The 20,595-nt window shown below is 33.5% G+C and overlaps 1 protein-coding gene across 1 annotated transcript in view; it reads right to left on the bottom strand.

The window, feature by feature from the left end:
• Positions 1 to 20,595, bottom strand: part of LOC106882671 (inositol 1,4,5-trisphosphate receptor type 1) — a 314,426-nt gene that overhangs the window by 90,762 nt on the left and 203,069 nt on the right. Inside the window, exons 16-27 of the mRNA XM_052978577.1 lie at positions 18,520 to 18,639; positions 16,972 to 17,187; positions 13,436 to 13,531; positions 12,900 to 13,055; positions 11,648 to 11,801; positions 9,849 to 9,990; positions 8,907 to 9,016; positions 6,948 to 7,038; positions 5,417 to 5,468; positions 3,450 to 3,615; positions 2,630 to 2,803; positions 281 to 334 (exon numbers count right to left, since the gene is read on the bottom strand). Of these exons, the coding sequence (XP_052834537.1) occupies positions 281 to 334; positions 2,630 to 2,803; positions 3,450 to 3,615; positions 5,417 to 5,468; positions 6,948 to 7,038; positions 8,907 to 9,016; positions 9,849 to 9,990; positions 11,648 to 11,801; positions 12,900 to 13,055; positions 13,436 to 13,531; positions 16,972 to 17,187; positions 18,520 to 18,639 (1,531 nt within the window). The remainder of the gene's footprint in view (positions 1 to 280; positions 335 to 2,629; positions 2,804 to 3,449; positions 3,616 to 5,416; positions 5,469 to 6,947; positions 7,039 to 8,906; positions 9,017 to 9,848; positions 9,991 to 11,647; positions 11,802 to 12,899; positions 13,056 to 13,435; positions 13,532 to 16,971; positions 17,188 to 18,519; positions 18,640 to 20,595) is intronic.

Genomic DNA, 20,595 nt, shown 5'->3' with positions numbered 1-20,595 from the left:
GACTGCTAGTCTTCCATAAACAACCTTGCCCAGACTTGTGCCTAAGAGGGTAACTTTCTAGGTGCAATCCCATGGTCATTCGTTTGATTTTGAATTTCAAATTCAAAATGGCTCAAGACTAGTGTCGTGCTTGAAACTCAAGAGTACCAATGAATTTTAATCAAAATATTTTGATCCATACATGTAACTCCCAATAAATTTGTTGAGTGCCCTTCTTTTGTTTGTCCACTCACTTGTGTGTGTATATATATATATATATATATATATATATACTATGGGCTTCTTTCAGTTTCCGTCTACCAAATCCACTCATGAGGCTTTGGTTAGCCTGAGGCTCTAGAAGACACTTGCCCAAGATGCCACACAGTGGAACTGAATCCAGAACCATGTGGTTGGGAAGTACGCACACCTCCAATTCAAGACTGGATTTAAAGTTTTACTTCTAAATTAAGGGTTACTAATATTATAAATTATTATTTAAATTTACCTTTCAGTATAGGAAAGTCCAATTGAACTGATATCAACACTGAGCTTACTGATTGGATTAGCTTAGTGATATGCTTTATATGTACTGCTTTCCTAATTTTCTAAAGTTTCCATTGTAGTTCTCTCAGAATGATTGGAGGTCAAACAGGTAGAAGTGTGGTGTAAATAATAGTTATTGAACAAAAGACAGAAAGAAGAAACAATGTTGCTATGTGTTGGTGGTTGTAGTGCATTGTTGAGTGACCCTTTGCCAATCAGTTGGCTGGCCTTTACTTAGATATTTGTAAATGTAACTGCAACAATATTCCATGTGGATCTTGTGCATTGTAGACTCAGCAAGTAACCAAGCTAAATCATTTTCTAAACCTGAAAAGTTAATCTAGTCATTATGATTTTGTTTTGATAATATCACATATGTGTGATGTTGCTTTGAAAGATCATTAGAGATTGAGGACTAAACTATGAAGTGAATTCAAGGGATCTTAGTTATCTGTTTGTTGTTCATTTGTAGAGAAAGTTTGGCACAAAACTACTTCATTGGTACATAAGGTAATTATGTGTTTGCATTGTTAATAGAGACAAGCTTGTTATAGTCCCATTGATGGATATTCTCAATATTTCTGTTCACAGAGCTAGTGCAAGTCTAGTGTGAAGTGTTTATACTGCATGAGGATGAACATGAGTAGAATGTAGTATCAACAGTATGTGCTGGAAGAATCGACAAAAACAAAATGGCAGTTCTATATAAAAATAAGGGCTCACAAATTATATGCAGCCTGAAAATGATTAATAGATAAATTTAATTTTTCTAAATACTGTTTTATTCATGAAAATTTTAAAAGTAAAAACCAATGAAAACTTTAACTCACCCAGGCATTTTGTTTTCGCATTTTAGATTCACTTTTTTCCTAAAGAATGAAGAAAAATTGTGTTATGAAATGCAAACAGATATATGTGTAAAATGAGAAAGTTGTTAAAAAAGCGTTTTTCAAAATACAAGCTGATAAATATGTTTAAGAACATCTCTTGATATCTGGATTTTATTATTAATTTCAGAATTTGGTTATCATTGTGCCCAAAATTTATCACATTTTAAATAACTTCATATTTTTTATATTTTTAAGATAGTAGGGGAAATATTGAAAGAGATCTGCCTGCTAACTGTAGCAGGTTGTGCTGTCTCAGGACTTGACAAACAGACAATTATATACCAAAACACTTAGGGCCTGGAGGAATCATTGCACTCACCAACATCTATAATTTCTTACTCCAACACTGCCAAATCCCCATAATCTGAAAACTGGGCAAAATCATCACAATTCTGAAGCCCTGCAAAATCCTCTGGAAAATCCGCATCACACAAACCTATCACTTTGTCTGCACACTTCACATCAATAATCCACACACTCCTTCTTTTAAATCCAACATATATTCAGGTTACTACATTCAATCACCACATAACTTATACAACATAGAAGTTACATGACAACCTCAACTGCAACATTAAAACTACCATTAACATCAGCAAAGCTTTTGATTCCATTTCCTGCCAGCTACTTACACAAAATATTCAACACCTCCTTAAGAAATGACACAAAACACTGGATACCAAACTTATGTAATGCACAAAAGCAACACACAAAATTTGTAATTTCCCCAATGGAGTACGACAAGGTTCCATCTTTTTATGGACAGAATATACAGGCTTGGCTGTTTGGTCAAAAAATTTTCCAAACAACCATGCAGTTATAAATTTGATCTTATTGCACTGCAATTTAGGCAAAGCCTTTCAGGTGGTCGAACCTTATGAATGTCCAGTACAAGAACATGCAAAATGTCGAAGTATGCAGTAGAACCATGCTATGTCTGGGACAATAGATCGAAGAGTTGTACCAAGTCTTTCAGCTGATTACATGTACGCCATAAGTCTATTTGATTATAGCTGGTCTAGGACAGCATGACAATTCATTGCTTTATTTCATGATTTAATAAAATAATTGGGGGTTATGAGCTATGAGAAACTTTTAAAAAAAGACATCTTACATTCTGTTTGAACAATAAAATTGAATGAATGACACAATAGAGAAAAAAAAAAAAGTTAAATAACATTAAAGGGAAGGAAAAAAGTTAATTGAAATTTTACTTTTTTTGAACCACCCTCTTTTTCTTCTTTTGCAGCTTTCTTCTTTTTGCCATCTGGTGGTTTAGCTTTATACACCCACAGTTCTGATTTCTCAACCAACAAGCGCAGGTCATCCAAATCTCGTTTAATCTGTTTGTAGTTTTCAACATCGCTTGTAGACACCAATAGTTGGACCTTAGAAACAAAGAAATTGATTTTAGAAAAACTAAGATTATAATCAGTTTTACTTACCTTGGCAGTAATGCAAAATTGGTCAAAATCTCAGTTTTCAGTCATTGAAAAATTAAATTTGAAATTAAAAGTTATTAAATTTAACTGTTCCTAATTTAAGCCAGCATTTTTGAGGGTGGTGGGTTACTCATTTACATCTAATCCAGTACTTTGACTGATACTGTGACTGGAATATAGTAAAAAAAAAAAAAAAAAAGGGTATTGGACTCATGATTCTAAGATTGTGGTTTCAATTCCTGGACCAGGCAATGTGTTGTATTCTTGAGCAAAACACTTCATTTTTCTTTGCTCCAGTCCACTCAGCTGGCAAAAATGAGTAATCCTGTGATGGACGAGTATCCCATGCAGGTGTGGAACATATACGCCATGAAACTGGGAAAGCAGCCCTTGCGAGTTGGCATGACTCAAGAAGGAAGGTAGTTTATTACAATTAAAAAGCAAGTTTATTATCTGAGAAAGCTAAAGACCTAACTGCTGTAAACTGACATCTCTAAAACACACACACACACAAACACACACACAAAATTATGAAATGAAATCATCCAGAAAGAGAGGTAAGGCATTTGAAAAAGGTAAAATTGATATGTACTTGGTTAAAAGCTTGAAGAACCTCTTGCCGTTGACTAAAATGCCTGAAGAGTAATTGGAGAGCTCCTGATACAACTGCAGGATAGTTGTGCATCACCAGGTTAAGAAGAACCCGGAGAAACATCTTACCACCTTGTCCATCTAAATCTAATTCCGCTGTTTCAGAACTGGAATGAAATAAAAATAATAATAATAATCTTATAATACATTAACATTTTTAACTCATGGTTTTTACTATAAAGAAATATAATAAATAATTTCATTCAAGTATTTGTCTATTATTTCTATTCATGTGAAAGCACAGCACATGGCTCAGTGCTTAGAGCATTGGGCTCAAAGTCATGAGGTAGTGAGTTTGATTCCAAAACCAGGCTATGTGTTGTTCTTTATTTCACGTTGCTCCAGTTCACCTAACTATAGAAATGAGTTGCAGCATCACTAGTGCCAAGCTGTATTGACCTTTGCCTTTCCCATAACATTGGTAGCATGGAGAGGTGAGGGTAGTATGCATGGGCAACTGCTGGTCTTCCATAAACAACCTTGCCTAGACTTGTGCTTCAGAGGGTAACTTTCTAGGTGTAATCCCATGGTCATTCATGATCGAAGGAGGTCTTTACCTTATTTCTATTCATTGTCTACTATCTCAAACCTCAATCCAATCAGCTGATAACTAAACCACATCACTCACTATATCAACTATCAATATCAGCCCTCACTTAACATAAAAAACTTGAACATCATACTTAAGATAAAGTAATGTACTGTATTTAATGGCATAAAAGACACAGACATATTAGATGCACCCCCAAACTCAGCAGTGTACATTCAAGAAAAATGTTTTTAGTGCATTAAAGTATATAGTATTGTTAGCTTATGGGATGCCCACCTTCACATATACGATCCAGGGCAATTTTCTTGAGACATTTTTTGGAAACAGTGCATCTTATATGCCATAAATACAGTAAGCCATTAACTTACATCCTGTTATTGCTTTTACACTTGATATGCTATAATATCATGATGTCATGTATTCAATTGTATATTTGAATATATACATATAATGGTGAAGTATTTGTGAATGAGTCTTCCATTTAACAACTTATCTATGTACTTTGTATTATTTTATATCATAGTTTGTGAACAAGAGCCACATTAGTTTCAAGTTTCCAATGAGCCAGCTGATTTATTGCAATTCTGACAGTGAATACCAAGGAAATCTCAGTAACAAGGAATTTAAAGAAAACCATTTTTCACTGATGTTCATACATTAGTATCATTTACCAATACATACAGCAAAATATAACACACTCACACACCCACATAATATAATATTATATAATAGTGGGTTTGGACCTAGAATCAATGGCTGCAAAGCTAACTTCACAATGACGTTGCAATCATTGTCACAGGCTTCTCTTAAAATATTACTTTAAATACTGTAAAGTTTTTGTTTAAATAGACTTTTTCTAAGTATGTTTTTTTTTACCGTCAGATGAACATTACAGTAAAATCAATAGGATTTTTATGGCCCATGAATTTGATTATGTGATCTATTATGAACAGCCAAACTAATAGAATATTGTGTAAAACAAATATCTAAACTTATGTAGAACCAAACCAATATATGATAATACACAATCTGTGCTTTCCTGAAGCTTAATAAGGCCAAACCATGCTTGGAGTTGTCTCTTGTACTTGTCAGAATAAGTAAAACAGTATTTATTATTGAACTGTATTGTCTTTTCCTCACTACATAATTAACCGTAATTCACTTTCTTAGTTCTTATTGCATTAAATATGCTAATTTTGAGTTTTAACTATGATAATATGCAGTTTGTCCTAATTGCTAGAGACAGCGTAACACCTAACCGTATGTCCAAGTTTTGTTATTATGGCTGAAAATAGTTTAATATTACAATGAAATTTATACATCTATAATATAATAGTTTAAAATAAATAGAATCTAACCTCCCACCAAAGACATCTTCCGCTTGAGCTGCTACGTTGTCAAAACCCAGTGCTAAAAAAAAAAAGAAAAAAAAAAGAAAGAATATTTTATGCAAAAACATATGTATTAAGGTATCTATGATAAATTTAGATTAGTTTACAATGCCTTCATTGTGGAAAGCAAACTCATCAAAATACGTTTTAGTATTCTCTTTACACACAGATAAATATTTTTCCTGTATGTTTTATGGCTAATTGGTTGCTTGTCAGAGAGCAAGTATCTCACAAACAGAATTAAAATATATACAGTTGTACAAAATTTTATGTTTTTGTATTTGGTTTGCAAGACTCATGATGTGAACTTAAGTGTTGAAAAAGGTTTTGTTTTTATCTTGGGAGGGTCATTATGCCAATAATATACACACACACTGGTTCTGTTTCACTTCTTTCATTATTATTTGTCAACTAGTCAACCAGTAAACTAATTGATTGCTTAATTAATTGTTGAGTCAATCAATGAGCTAAGTTCATCAGAGTCCTTTTGTCGCCATTTGCAACCTCATTAGTAACATACATTTTCTACTCCAGATCTGCTTTAGGTCTGTTTGCCTGTCTCCTCCAAAATATGAACATTTTGAAAATCACCGCCAATAAAATCAATGCACCAACACATTTTGGTACTTTCAATCTCATCTTTATTTGTTCTATCCTGACATGATTTTCAAAATATTTAAAAATAACTTCTACTAACAGCTGTTATTAAATTTTAAGTATACCATGTATTAAGACTAATTGTTTTCTCTATGTGAGAGACCAGACAAGTTTTCACAGAAGGCTGGAAATGAAATAGGCGAAGGCAGGATTTAGATACTGCTTGCAAGATGGTGACACTCATTTACTACTACCACATGAAGTCAAGGCAAGGAGACTAAAATACACACACATACACACATATATATGATAACCTACTTTCAGTTTCCATCTACCAAAATCCTTTCACAAGGCTTGGACTGGCAATAAACTGTGGAGACTATGAATTACTGTACAATAAACAGTCAGTACACACTAAACTTAGGTATATACTTAACTGAAACCATACATAAGGAACCATTTCGTAAATATAGAAATTAGTCTGAACACATATTCTATAATAAAAGTGATATCATTGATGCTTAATATAAGTTGTATTGTATTTTTACACGTTGATTGATCAAAATGCATATGTATATTTAAGCTGAATGGGAACAAAAATAGTATACAATAAGAAAGAAGGTATACAAAAATATTATAAAGTGATGTGTTGGACTTAGGAGTCACATATTTTTTCCTTTCTTAATGTTTTCTGTCTCTGTGTATCTGCACTAATATTAAAAAAAAAAAAATCAAGATTTCTAGTCAAAACGAACTTATAAAGAAATCATTGTCATTGTCCTAATCAATTAATGTCTACGCTCCATGCTGGAACTTAAAGAAGTCAAAAGCAAAATGTGAAAAATAGAAATAAGACTAAGAAAATTGAATGGGTAAAGAAAAATATAAATATATAAAAGACCTTGTGTTCCATCAGTTTTCTCCAGGAATTCCCTTTTGAATATGGTCAACAAACAAGTGATTCTGTAATCCAAGCGTACATGAAGAATAAACTGTAATAAAATCAGGAAAGAATTTGCAATGACTGATTTTTGCTATCTTGCAGGTAGAAATAACAATAAAGGGAACATGGTGATCCACTGCCTCTAATATTTACAACTGTTACAATCAAGGAGGCATCAATGTGGTCACTCAACCTGCTAAAAACAACAGTAAATCAACCCTCAAACTCACGTGACTATCTTAAAAAAAAGTATATCTGAGATAATGTAGTCCTTCTTCCTTCCTTTCTTAGGCCCTTAACTCCTAATGAAGTCATAGAGATAATGTTGTGACACACACAGGGGTACTGCAATGACATACTGCTTATCTTGGGTATTTTAAACCTGACAGAGTCCTTTTCTCCTAGGTCTGAGCACAAGTGATTTCTTTCAGAGTGAAAATGAGAGCAAGTGAGGAGACAGAAGAACTGATTCCAGTACTAGACTGGTAATTTATGACTTAACCCTGAAATCTATCTGGTGATCTAATGATTGCTTACTTGCAGTCACCTAAATATATATAATCCTAGATACATAATATTACTTAATAACAGATGGGTTAGATGACTGGAATACCTTTGATCATAAGTCTGGCTGATCAGAGTTGACATGTGGCTAACCAAAACAAGATTCAGTAGAACAGTATCAGTACCTTGGCAGAAATACTCCTCATTTCTTGTCCCAGTATCAATGTTCTATAGAAAAGGCTCTTCACATTGAAAGCAGAATTGTCAAGAACAGAAAGAGACCAATTCAGCAGAGTTATTATGGTTCTCATCTCCATGTTTGTCCTGATCTTGCAGATCTTCTGATCAATGGCATTCCAGTCATCACTATCCTGTCTCTTATTTGGAAATTCTATTTCAAGGGTTACATTATTTAAGGGTTACATTTTTGTTTAAGACAATAGAATACAATATGAGGAAAATTTGGCTGCTGTTTCTATCAGGAAGTGCAACTACATAAAAGTTCCCCATCAGTTTGAATTCACTGGATTGCTAAAGTAGGTAGAAATTAGTAGTGAGGATTGCAATACTAACATAAAACTGATGATTTTTAGAACACTGCTATAACAAGTTAATAATCAACTTAAATGTACAAGACTTTGAATACAAGACTAATCCACAGAATATTCCTCACAATTAATGTTGCAGGCATATTACCAATGTAGTTAGGATTCTCTCTGTCTCTCTTTTTATATTATTAATAAACAAAATATGACAAGAGAGCTCAAAGTTTAAAAGAGAGAACAGTTAAGTGAATTGCTAAATAAACCCATTAAAAAATTGAACTTGCAATTTGATATTGATTTCTAACAGCCAGAAAGGCACATGTTTTGGGGAAGAGTATAGTCAATTACATCAAACCCAGAACTTTTCTTATCCCTTAGAAGGAAGGGTAAAGCCTACAATCCTTAACAGAGCTTCTAAGAGTAGTGGAAAGGAAGGAGAAGGTATCCTCAAACTGGAAACCTATTCTGAATGCTTGCAACAGAGGGCTATGCTAAAGGCATCTAAGAACCAAGTAATGGTATTAAACCAGGCAACAACAAAAGTAGGCCATGGCAGGATTTGAACTCAAAATAATACAGAGAACCAGAATAAGAGCCACAAGAAATTTTGTTTGTTGTTCTAATAACTCTGCCAACTCATACCTGTAATTTATTTTTATTGAACCCAGAAGGATGAAAGACAAAGTTCATTTTACCTTTCATGCTAAACATAAAGTGCCACAACTGGTGCAAGGTCTTTTGTCTGGCATTCTAACAATTCTGTCAGTCCATTACCTAAATTAACAGTTTACAATACATTCTACTTTCTAGTAAGAGATTATTTTAAATTATTTAAAATCAGTTAGTCAAATTAACATTAAAAAACAACCTGAAGTATGGTTATAATCTTTAATTTTGTGTCCATGATAATTGTGCTGTTTTTGTCTACACTTTTCTTAGTTAATAAATGAGCTGGAAGGCTGCTTTTGTCTTCAGATTCTGTAACAAAAACATTTTAGTAAAATATATTGAGAAGACTACATCTTTGGGAAAAATAAAGAAATAAACAAATTTAATCAGATTGAAATATATAGAACTAACTCAATTCGATCAGAAACCTCCCTTTGTCAAGATAATTCTGATTAATATAATATATAAAGAATGAAGTAACAACAGTTTTGATTTCATTTAGTTTCACAAATAATTCACAAAACAGATGGTAAAATAATTTTGATCTTAATGGGATCTTGCCAGTAAGTTTTTAAGGAATATTTTCCTATAATCAAAATAACATACTTCTATTCAACAATTTCATGATTTTCTAGAGTGCACCTTTCATAGCTGACATTTTTTTTTCCAAACATGTTAAGCATATAACAAGATATAAGATGTATGATTTTAGTACTATTCAAGAAAACAAACTGAGTTTAAACCATTTTAAGTTAAAAGTTAATCATTACATGAATCTCAAGAATGCACAAAGCAAAGCTTAACTCAAAGGTGTTGAGTCAAAGGATTAAAATCTTGTATCCTGTGATTGGGAATACATTGTGTTCTTAGTTAAGAAGCTTAATAATCAATGTCCATTAAAAACAGAAATTGTTAGGAAGTGTAACCAGCAAGAGTGGTGCATGTATATTTTGTAAGTTAGTGGTGTTGAACTTAAATTTCCCATGGCTTTGAAGAGGAAAACCACTCTTTTGAATCAGTACATGAAGATTAAATTTTTCGAGATACTATGATTATCTACACATTAATAGGTGAGATGACATTTTTGTTTAAAAGGCTATACAACTTGGCGTTGTAAAACTATATTTCACTACATACTTACCATCAACAAGTAGTTTGTTCATTCGAACATTCTGTTCACTGGGAGTGCAATCAAGTATAATTAGTAATGTCTTTGTAAGACGAAGCAAATCACTGAATGTGTAAAATCCAAAGTAGATCAGATGTTTGGCCAAGTTCACAACCTAGAGAAAGAATTATGAATAATTCAATAACAGATCTAGTATCACTTTTGGTAGATACAAACATGCTAAATAATTTTTCTTAGATTACTTTTATTTTGTTAGGAATATAAACATAATGACATCAATAAAGCAAAAACAAAACTTTTCTGGAACTAATGGTATTTAGAAACTGCATGGAAGCCTAAAACATGTTAATTTGCTTATCTGTTTTATGTTCATTTTTCTATGCTGGTAGAATTTGGATTGTAATTGCCAACTCTTGTTTTACAAGTAAGGAATTTTTTAATCCACAACTTTGAGAGCACAGAGTTATGGGACATCAATGTTTATTAGGAATGTAAACATAACATCACCATTTTTTCACTCAATCTCATGTGAGAAGAGGAAATGACAACCTACACACACACACACACACAATACTTTAGTTAGCTTGAGACAGTAGTAGAAACACTGCCTAAAACACTGTTCAGAGGGATTGAACCTAAGTCCATGTGGTTGTGAAGTGAACTTATTAACTACACAATCTAATAAATCGTTTTCTTATGATGCATTTTCCTTTTCCCTCTGAAGTGAGTTGAAAAACAACAAGGCTTAGTTAATAGCAGTCACTTTAATAAATGTAATTGTAAAACTGTGGATATCAACTAACACCAATTGTGCAACAGAAATTAAATATATAAATAATATAATAATCAGTTCAGAATCAACAAATCTAGCAAACAGTATCATTTTAATTTAGGACTACTTTTTAGATGAACAGAAAAATTTAAGAAAAGTTGTGTTTTTTACTGCTTACTCAAGAATGGAAGGGGAGCATGCATGACTGTTCCCCACCCCTAAGGCCTCCAAGACTCTTAGGAAGAAATCTTTAAACCAGAGACCTGGCATCATTTGACTAGAGGACCTCAAGTACCAAGTGGTAGTGTTAAAACACATGGTCAGATTAAGTCTACCATCCAAGAACTCAGAATACAAAGAGTTGTGACAAATACTGGCACCTGATTCTCTATCAGTTCTACTAATCACTGTCTTGGATTGATTATATATTTGAGTAACACTGAAAAAATAAAAAGCAAAATTGACCATAGCAGGATTGAACTCAGAGTACAGAGAGTTAGAACAAATACTGCAACACTTTTTGCCATATGCTCTAGCCATTCTGCCAATTTGATGCCTCTTTTATTCATATATTTGCATATATGCAGATATCCATCTGTGCATCCATCTTTCCTGCCCACTATTCCTGGGTGGGTCATAGGTGTAGAATACCGAAGCATCCCCTCCATAGGATCCTATCAGAAGCAAACATCATTAGACTTCCTAATTTATTCTGATATTTAATAGATATTTCTCAAGTCAGTCTATTACACTATCCACACATGTTGTGGTGGGAGGAATGATGGTGTTTATGACAGTGAGATAAATGAATATTCTTGACCGAAGAGATCAAATTTTAAAAAATTCATGTAAAAAGACTTAGTAAACACAATACATTAGATAATAATCTGTAGTATTAATTAATCTCTCCATGAATAACACTGCATTATGCCTGAATGGGTAAAGGTGGAAGAGAAGAAAGAAAAAGCCTCCAAAAATAAATAAATAAACAAATAGATAAATACAAAGTTGTAAAAAATTATAGCAAGTTGATTATTACCTCGTAAGTAAGTTCATTCTGGAATCTGTCTTTCTGTAACCAACTAGTATCGGCAGCAACTGTAGATAAATAGTCCTCTACAAATTTCATGGTTGATGCAAATCTGCTTTTAACCTTTTCCTTTTCAATATCTTTACTATGAAGTGTTTCATAACTGATCAAATGTAATAAAAGTAAATTACATCAGAAATATTATCAATGAAAAAATATTTGTCATCAATGTAATCATTATTGTCATTGTTTTACATTCGCTTTCCCTGCTGGCATGGGTTGGGTATGTTTCTTGGTACTCGGTAGATACCTCAAGAGACCACATCTCACTTGTTAGTTTCATTTTTGCCTTGTTCTCTATGGTTGAATACCCTTCCCAACACAAGTATTATCCAGACTGCACTGAGTACATTTTCTCATGACATAACGGGCCTTCCTAACTCCACACTTAAATGAATGTAACGAGTACATTTTATTGCAGCAAATCGACTGAGGTCCATGTCTTTTGATTATATTTATAGGATATATTTTTGTAATTTCATTTCTTCTATTTTAACTGAAACTGGAATTTGTTAACATCTACACAGTAGTGACCTTAAGCACTACTGAAAACCATAATCAACTCCAATGAAGGATAATGTATTTACTGTCACTAATGTTTTATTAAAAATAAAATCAGACATGTGAGTAGAATTCTCCTCAGCCTTGCTTGGAACCTAAGAATACTGCACAGTAAATAAATATACAACTGTTAAAGAAAGCAACAATTAATTTCTACTTCATGAGTTCATTGGAAGCTTGTCACTGTTTTGCATAAATAGTGGTGTTTTTTTTGTTCTTTTCAGGTTTCTTTAACTATCAGAAATTTTCTCCAACATTACAAAGAGACCTACTGATGATATTTTTATTAAACCTGGGCCATGAATCTTATATTCAAAAATCTAACATCATTCCATGATATTTTACCAATGTTCTTTAGTATTACAAAAACTGTTGGTTTGAGAAATAGTATTTGTACATGTTTTGCTCATAAATGTAAAATTTCAATGTAAATCTTAAGTCTGTATGTTCAAAGCCATTACATTGTCTAAGATAAAGGACATATGATGTTTGTTGGTTCAAATCATTATGATTCTATGTTGGGTCTTCACAACAAAGTAATCTCAGTTCTAATCTTATCTATTAGCCTACAAATTCCGGTTAATACAGAGATAGATATTTTTAAAGAAGCAATACTGGAAATTAAATTCAGATTACTCACTCTTCAATCAGAATCTTTTGAGGAATTTCTGACCAAAGTCTGGCATATTTGACTGGAGTAACTTTCTCTTGAGGGTCTCGATCCACATGCATGTGTAGCATCAAACGACAAAAAGATGCTCTGATATCGTTTGACAGCATCTCATCCTCCATACACCTAAAGAAATATTGTAAGATACAAAGGAAACAAGGATAAACTCTGACATACATTTCATTTGTTCTTCCAAGTCAGGCTATTCATTATACAAAACATTATGCTTGAATCTTGGATGCAACATAATATTACCTACATCACAATAACTGCATCTCTCAATATAGATTACTGATAAATAAATTTTTGTCTTTGAGAATATTATTTCATAATATCATCTTCAGAATATATCTTTACAAAAATTATTATTTAATCATTTGTGTATTTGTTTTGCAAGATTCTTGATGTTGAAACAGATATTGCAATACAATATATTGTATAACAATATTATATAATCCTTCATCTAATTATTTACAATAGTTAAGAAACCTAAATATAAAACTTACTTCAGAATCAGTTCAATATCAAGCTGTGTACTAAGTTTGTCAATTGCCAAATATTGTCGGTCCAGGCACATGTGTGAAAACAGATCTAACTGGTGCCTGTGAAATAGAAATATGATAAAATTGAAATAACTATAATAAATGTAATAAAATATAATTTTGTTTACATAGAAATTTGTAATGTTTAAGCTTTTTCTTTAATTATTTCAATAATATAAAAAGAGAAAATCAAAACTATGTTACAGATTCAGTTTACTAAGTAAACTTAGTACACGGAATTGTCATGATGACTTATTAAGTACCACTTGAACATCAGGTACAATGTAATCAACTAGCCCCTTCCCCAAAATTTCAGGATTTATGCCTATGGTAGAAGGGGTTATTATCATTACTGTTTTTATTATCATTATTAAGGGAGCAAGCTGGCAGAATCATTACTCTGCTGGAAAAAATGCTTAGCAGCACTTCTGACTTCTGATTGCAAGATTTCACTTTGCGTTTCATCCTTTCAGGGTTGATGAAATAAGAGCCAGTTGAGCACTATGTCAATGTAATCGACTTACTCTCTCCCATGAGATTGTTGACCTTGTGCCAAAAGTTGAAACAACAACAACAACTGCCACCACCACCATCACCATCAAGGTGGCAAGTTGGCAAAATCATTAGCACACTGGGAAAAATGCGTAGCGACATTTTGTTCTGAGTTCAAATACTACTGAGGTCAACTTTGCCTTTCATCCTTTTGGGGTTGATAAATTAAGTACCAGTGTAACACTGAAGTCAATGTAATTGACTTGCCCTCTCCCACTAAATTTCAGGCCTTGTGCCTTTAGTAGAAAGGATTATTATTATTATTATTATTATTTTTATTATTACTATGATTATTATTATGGTGCTGAGCTGCCAGAATTGTTAGCATGCCGGGCAAAATGCTTAAGGGTATTTCGTCTGCTGCTACATTCTGAGTTTAAAATTCTGTCGAGGTCAACTTTGCCTTTCATCCATTCAGAGTCAATAAATTAAGTACCAGAAAATATTATTATTATGATTATTATTATTATTATTATTATTATTATTATTAAGGTGGCAAGCTGGCAGAATTCTTAGCATGCTGGACTAAATGCTTAGCAGTATTTCACCTGTTGCTATGTTCTGTGTTCAAATTCTGCTGAGGTCGACTTTGTTTTTCATCCTTTCAGGATAAATTAAGTACCTGATGAACACTGGGGTTGATGTAATTGACTTGCCTCCTTCCTCAAAATGCTGCCCTTGTGGCAAAATTTGAAACCATTATTAACATTATTATTATTATTATTATTATTACTTTTGTTTATTTTGGGGGAGGGAGTGGAAATTATGTATTCCAGCTACTTTATCCAAAGTTTCTTTTTCTTTTGACACTAAAATATGATTCAAAGCATCCTCAATGGATTACCTTGCTTACACCCAAATATTTAAGCTGTAAGGGATGCTCAGAGTCAAATCTGAATCCAAAGCTTAACATCACATCCCATTGTTTCCAACACTGTGTGTTGAGCAGGGTGATGAAAAGGATGATGAAAGTATGAAGGCGCTCATTTTAAAAATGAAACATGCATTTGTTTTTAAATAAAAATGCAGATAATATGAGTAAAACCAGACTTCTCCACCAGATAATTTTCTACTCTAGGCACAAGGCCCGAAATTTTTGGGGAGGGGACCAGTCGATTAGATCGACTCCAGTATGCAACTGGTACTTAATTTATCGACCCCGAAAGGTTGAAAGGCAAAGCCAACCTAGGCGGAATTTGAACTCAGAACATGAAGATAGATGAAATGCTGCCAAGCATTTCGCTTGGCATGATAACGTTTCAGCCAGCTCGCAGCCTTTCTCCAACAGATCCTTTGCAGTCAACTTAGCACTGGCAAAAGATCCTGTAATTGTTTCTCGTGATGTTATAAAGATCAATTCAAATAGCCCACTAAAAGGACTAGTAGTGACCTGAAAACCTAGGGAGAACAAACAGCAGATCACAAACCATGGCATGAAACCATCTCAATCATTGCAGAAGTGTTTGAATAATAACAGACTAAAATGAAAAGGATAATAACAAAGATGGAAAGTATCACAATTTCAACTATTTCCACCTTCGTTTATCAAGTGCATACTTATGCAAGCATATTTCATGCAAGGTTCAGTTTTCTGGGTCATCTAAAATCCTAACTCAAAATATGAGAAAGAAAAAGAAACAAAATACTTGGTTAACAAGGAATAGTTGACAATATGACTATGAGATAAAATTTTGAAGGTGACATATTTCTTTTTCTCATTGCTTATTTGGGAAGAAAGGTAGTACCCACGGCTTCCTACCTTTTACAAGGCCTCTGAGGCAGGTTGTGGGGAGTGAAGGAAGCTGTCCTTAAACTGGTGGCTTGGCCTGAATGCTTGCAACAGAAAAGACTGTTAAAGGGATCTGAAGTTCATCCAGGTTGTGGTGTTTAACTAGGCAATGAATTAAGTTTCTCGATTGTTTATACTGTAACAGGATTTAAACTCAGAATACAAAGCAGCAGGACAAATACCACAAAGTATGCTATCTGATGTTATAATAATAATAATAATAATAATAATAATAATAATAATAATAATAATACGCAAAACACTTTCAATACAGTAAACATAAGAGCACCACAGCAAACCACAGCACATACCCAAGGCGCACAGAGCTGCGCTCGGTAGTGAAGTGAAAGTACGTTATAAAAATAAAACTACTGAATAATAATAATAATAATAATAATAATAATAATAGTAATAATAATAATAATGATAATAATAGTAATAATAATAATATCACCAGTCCACTGTTCTAGACTCATGCTTTTTTTATTAAGAAAGTAAGGCAAAGTTGGCTTGAGCAGGAAATGAACTTGCAATGTAAGAGGCTAAAAAATATACCATAAGGCAGTTTATCCAATTCTTTTATGTTTCTGTGAATTTACCACCTTATTTCCTTGAGTATATGATAAAAATTACATCTCAATAAAAAAAATTCTAGAAATTATGAATTTTAACAAATATATATTTGTTAAAATTCGCACATTTGTTAATCATGAACATTCTGAAGAACCTAAAATATTTCTTCATATAATATTAATTATTTTATATTAATTCTGAAAATATGTAAATGACTGGTTTGAAGTTGCTATTAATTAGAAGGATGTTTTAAAATACATATTTTAGGTTTGTCCTCTGTTATAGTATGGCTATGTTGTTGTTCAGCACCAGATCAACTCTGATCAAGCAGACCTTTGGTTAAAGGCTTTCCAGGTATGACTATTTCAACTTTATAGCAGCATCTTGGACTACATTATCTAATGTGTCCTTCCAATTCTCTAAAATGGTGGGTTCTGATTCAAGGGAAGTTTGCTATTTATAGCATGTCAAAAAGTCATGTAGAAATTGCTTCCTTGTTGGCTTCTTAGTTAGATTATTTCATAAGGTAGGAGGGTGGGTGATCATTTATTGTCATATTTGTCTGGTTATTGGAATCCAGACTTACCTGTAGTATTCTAGAATATCTCTGTCATTATTGTCAATGCATTCAGCTTTTTCATAAGCTAGCTCACGGATAGATTTTTGTTTAGTACCATTGTCCCAGACAAGAATCACATCTTCTTCTTCCTGTGTGTCCAAAAAGGAGGTTACCTGTCCTGCATCCTGATGAGGATCATCAATCTCAACCTCCACTTCCACTTCCACTTCAGTTTTTTCAATTCTGCCAAAATCAGAAAAAAAAAAAAATAATTAATTACAAGTTTAAATAATTCAACGTTTTCAATATTCTCATTCATAAAAATAACTCTTGTCAGGGAGAAAAAATAATAAAGAAATATAATAAAGAAATATTTCAATATAATTCAGACTTTTACCTATCGGACAAGTGATTTGACTTAAGGCCATGTATTGAGACTGAAGCAGTTACTTAATGGAAAAGCTATTAAATTCACAAAACTGTTAAATTCACTTTTCTAGTTATTGCAATCTGCTCACTGTCATAGTGGAAATGTGTCAGGACCCAGGTAACAGTGGTGCAACAAAAATTTTGACACTTCAAGAAATAAATGGAAAGTGAATTTCACTGATTTTGTGCATGTCTTTAAATGACTCAAATGGTTATTCACTGATGTAACTGTTTCAATTTATTGTCTTAATTGATTAAAATAGAAACAAGACAAACAAGTTTAAACATTTTTCATAGATTCTGCCTCACCTAAAGCTAAACATGGAGGAGAAAAGGACCTGGAAATGTCAGAAAATTCTCTATGTAGCAATAGGGAATAGAAATTAATAACTGGGAAGTAGACTAAAAAAGTTACTTGATATAAAATGAATTTATAACACTATTTAAGCATAGCACTGCAGTATCATCTGTAATGTAGGCCACAATTTTAAAGGCAAGAAGTAAGTTTATTTTGATCAATTTTTTTTTTTATTGGGATTGGTCTGAAGGCTCTCCAAGCCAGTAAGACTCATGCAGTTATATTCCTCCTCAGCAGTTCCAAGTTAAAGGATGTAGAAAATCATGAATAGGGAAGGTCTTCCTGAAAGTTGATACTTTAGGAAAGACTGGGTCAATGATTAGTGTAGGAATTGGGGGAGGGAGAAACAATATGGGTAATGATCAGAGGAAGGGAGATGAGTGAGTTAGGAGAATGAGTTGAGACCAGCCTTACTAAGGAGCAGAGGTGACAGTAGCAGCAGTAGAAAAGGCAGAAAGAGACGACAGCAAACAATGTTTAAGCTTTAACAAAATACCTTTAAGGTTTAGTGATTAAGTTCAATGTACAGCTATAACTCCATGTTTTATGTAACTATGTTTTCAAGTTCAGAAAAGAAAAATCAATGGTTACATTGACATGAACTGAATTTTTAACTACTAATTACTAAATTTGATATATTACAGAGTCATCAGTCAACTTACTAGATAAATTAATTATTAATAAAAGTGTGAGCACCATTTTCAACAATATGACAGGGAGTAAATTTTTAGAAAACATTTTAAGACATATATACAATCTTCATAAAAACTGCTTTTCAAACATCTTACCGAGTTTCAATGAGAATATCTGCATTATTTGGGCTAAGAATACTTTTGCATATTAGTTCTTGAGTAATAGGTATTGCAACTTGATTGGAAACGCACAAGTCAGAGAGGTAATCCAAAAATCTGTAAGAAAAAATCATTGATATATATTTTAGATTCCAACTTTTTAAAAATACAATGGTGGATGATAAATCTCCAGTTTACATGTAGCATGGTATGGATATGAGAACAATAAGGGGGGTGAGAGAATATAAGAAAAACTTGAAGTTGAATAAATGAATCTGTAAATGACAAGCATTTTATATTAAATGAACAGGTGAAAGTGAGAGGAAAATATATTGCAAAATGATCGAGAATGTAAAGTAAATGTATATATTAATTGTGTAAATTGTGAAGAACAGATATTGACTCTTACAGTTACATGTATGTGACTGCTTTGCAGTTAGTATTACAGCTGTGAAACAAGCAACAAATAGTCACTGCTACTAACACAAAAACACATCATTGTGACAATTGTGTTTTATAGAAGTGATCATGTATGAAAATGAAAGCAAGAGTTCTACAAGTGCAAGAAAAAAAACTAAAATGAGTGTGATCTGTTACTAGATGTAAAAAGTATAATTCTGATGTAGAGAATTGAAGGTGGTGTAATGCCCCAGTATGGTCTTGAAAGTAATGACTAAAACTAAAGAATTAAATACTAATGCAATGTAATGAACAGAAGAGCTTTAAAACTATATCTGGAGCAAGGAGAAGTAAACAGTGATGAGCAATGATTATTAACCAAACTAAACAGAGGCAAAGGTGACAAGATGTGAGTTAAAATATATTAGAATCAAAAACATTAAATTGAATTTGGAGATTAAAATAGTCCGTATGTAGTGAAAACTGCATGACAGATAGTTGAAAGCCACAGAGAGCATCCTTGGAATGGTGAATGTTAGAGGATGTTGAAAAGATAAAGTATTGCAAATGAGTTATTCTTACAGCAATCATATCAACATCATCATCGTCGTCATTTAACATCCACTTTCCATGCTGGCATGAGTTGGATGGTTTGACTGCTGGCATGGGTTGGATGATTTGACTGAGGGCTGGTAAGCCAGAATGCTGCACCAGGTTCCAATCTGATCTGGCAAAGTTTCTACAGTAGGATGCCCTTCCTAATGCCAACCACTCCAAAAGTGTAGTGGGTGCCTTTTACGTGCCAGTCAGGCAGTACTGGCATCGACCATGCTTGAATGGTGCATTTTACGTGCCACCAGCACAGGAGCCAGTCAGGCAGCACTGGCATCGACCACACTCAAATGATGCTTTTTACGTGCCACTGGCACAGGAACAGTCAGCTGGCACTGGCCTCGACCACGCTTGAATGGTGCTTTTTACATGCCACTGGCATGGGAGCCAGTCAGGCAGCACTGGCAGCGATCACGCTCGAATGGTGCTTTTTACGTGCCATGAGCATGGGACCAGTCAGCTGGCACTGGCATCAACCATGCTCGAATGGTGCTTTTTACATGCCACCAGCAAGGGTGCCAATCAGGCAGTACTGTCATCGGCCATGACAATGACTTCACTTGCCTCAATAGGTCCTCACAAGCGCAGTTTATTGCCCAATGATTGAAGGGTATTCTTAAATGAGCTGGTTATGCTGCACTGGCATAGGCCATGGTTATGGTCTCACTTGGCTTGCCGAGTCTTCTCAAGCACAGCATATCTCCAAAGGACTCAGTCATTTGTCATCGCCTCGGTGAGGCTCAACATTTGAAGGTCGTGCTTCACCACCTCATCTCAGGTCTTCCTAGGTCTACCTCTTCCACAGGTTCCCTCTACTGCTAGGGTGTGACATTTTTTTCACACAGCTGTCCTCATCCATACACAACACATAATCATACCAACGCAGTTGTCTCTCTTGCACACCACATCTGATGCTTCTTATGATTATGATAACCAACGAAAGAGTAAAATGAAATGACTGAATTTAACAGAGAAAATAAGTGAATGTATAGTGAGAAAAAAGAATATGAGAGAGAGAAAGAGAGAGAGAGAGAGAGAGAGAGAGAGAGAGAGAGAGAGAGA

Source organism: Octopus bimaculoides, chromosome 2 (assembly GCF_001194135.2).
Source record: "Octopus bimaculoides isolate UCB-OBI-ISO-001 chromosome 2, ASM119413v2, whole genome shotgun sequence".
Lineage (NCBI taxonomy): Eukaryota > Metazoa > Mollusca > Cephalopoda > Octopoda > Octopodidae > Octopus > Octopus bimaculoides.
This window is presented reverse-complemented; position numbering and strand designations above follow the sequence as displayed.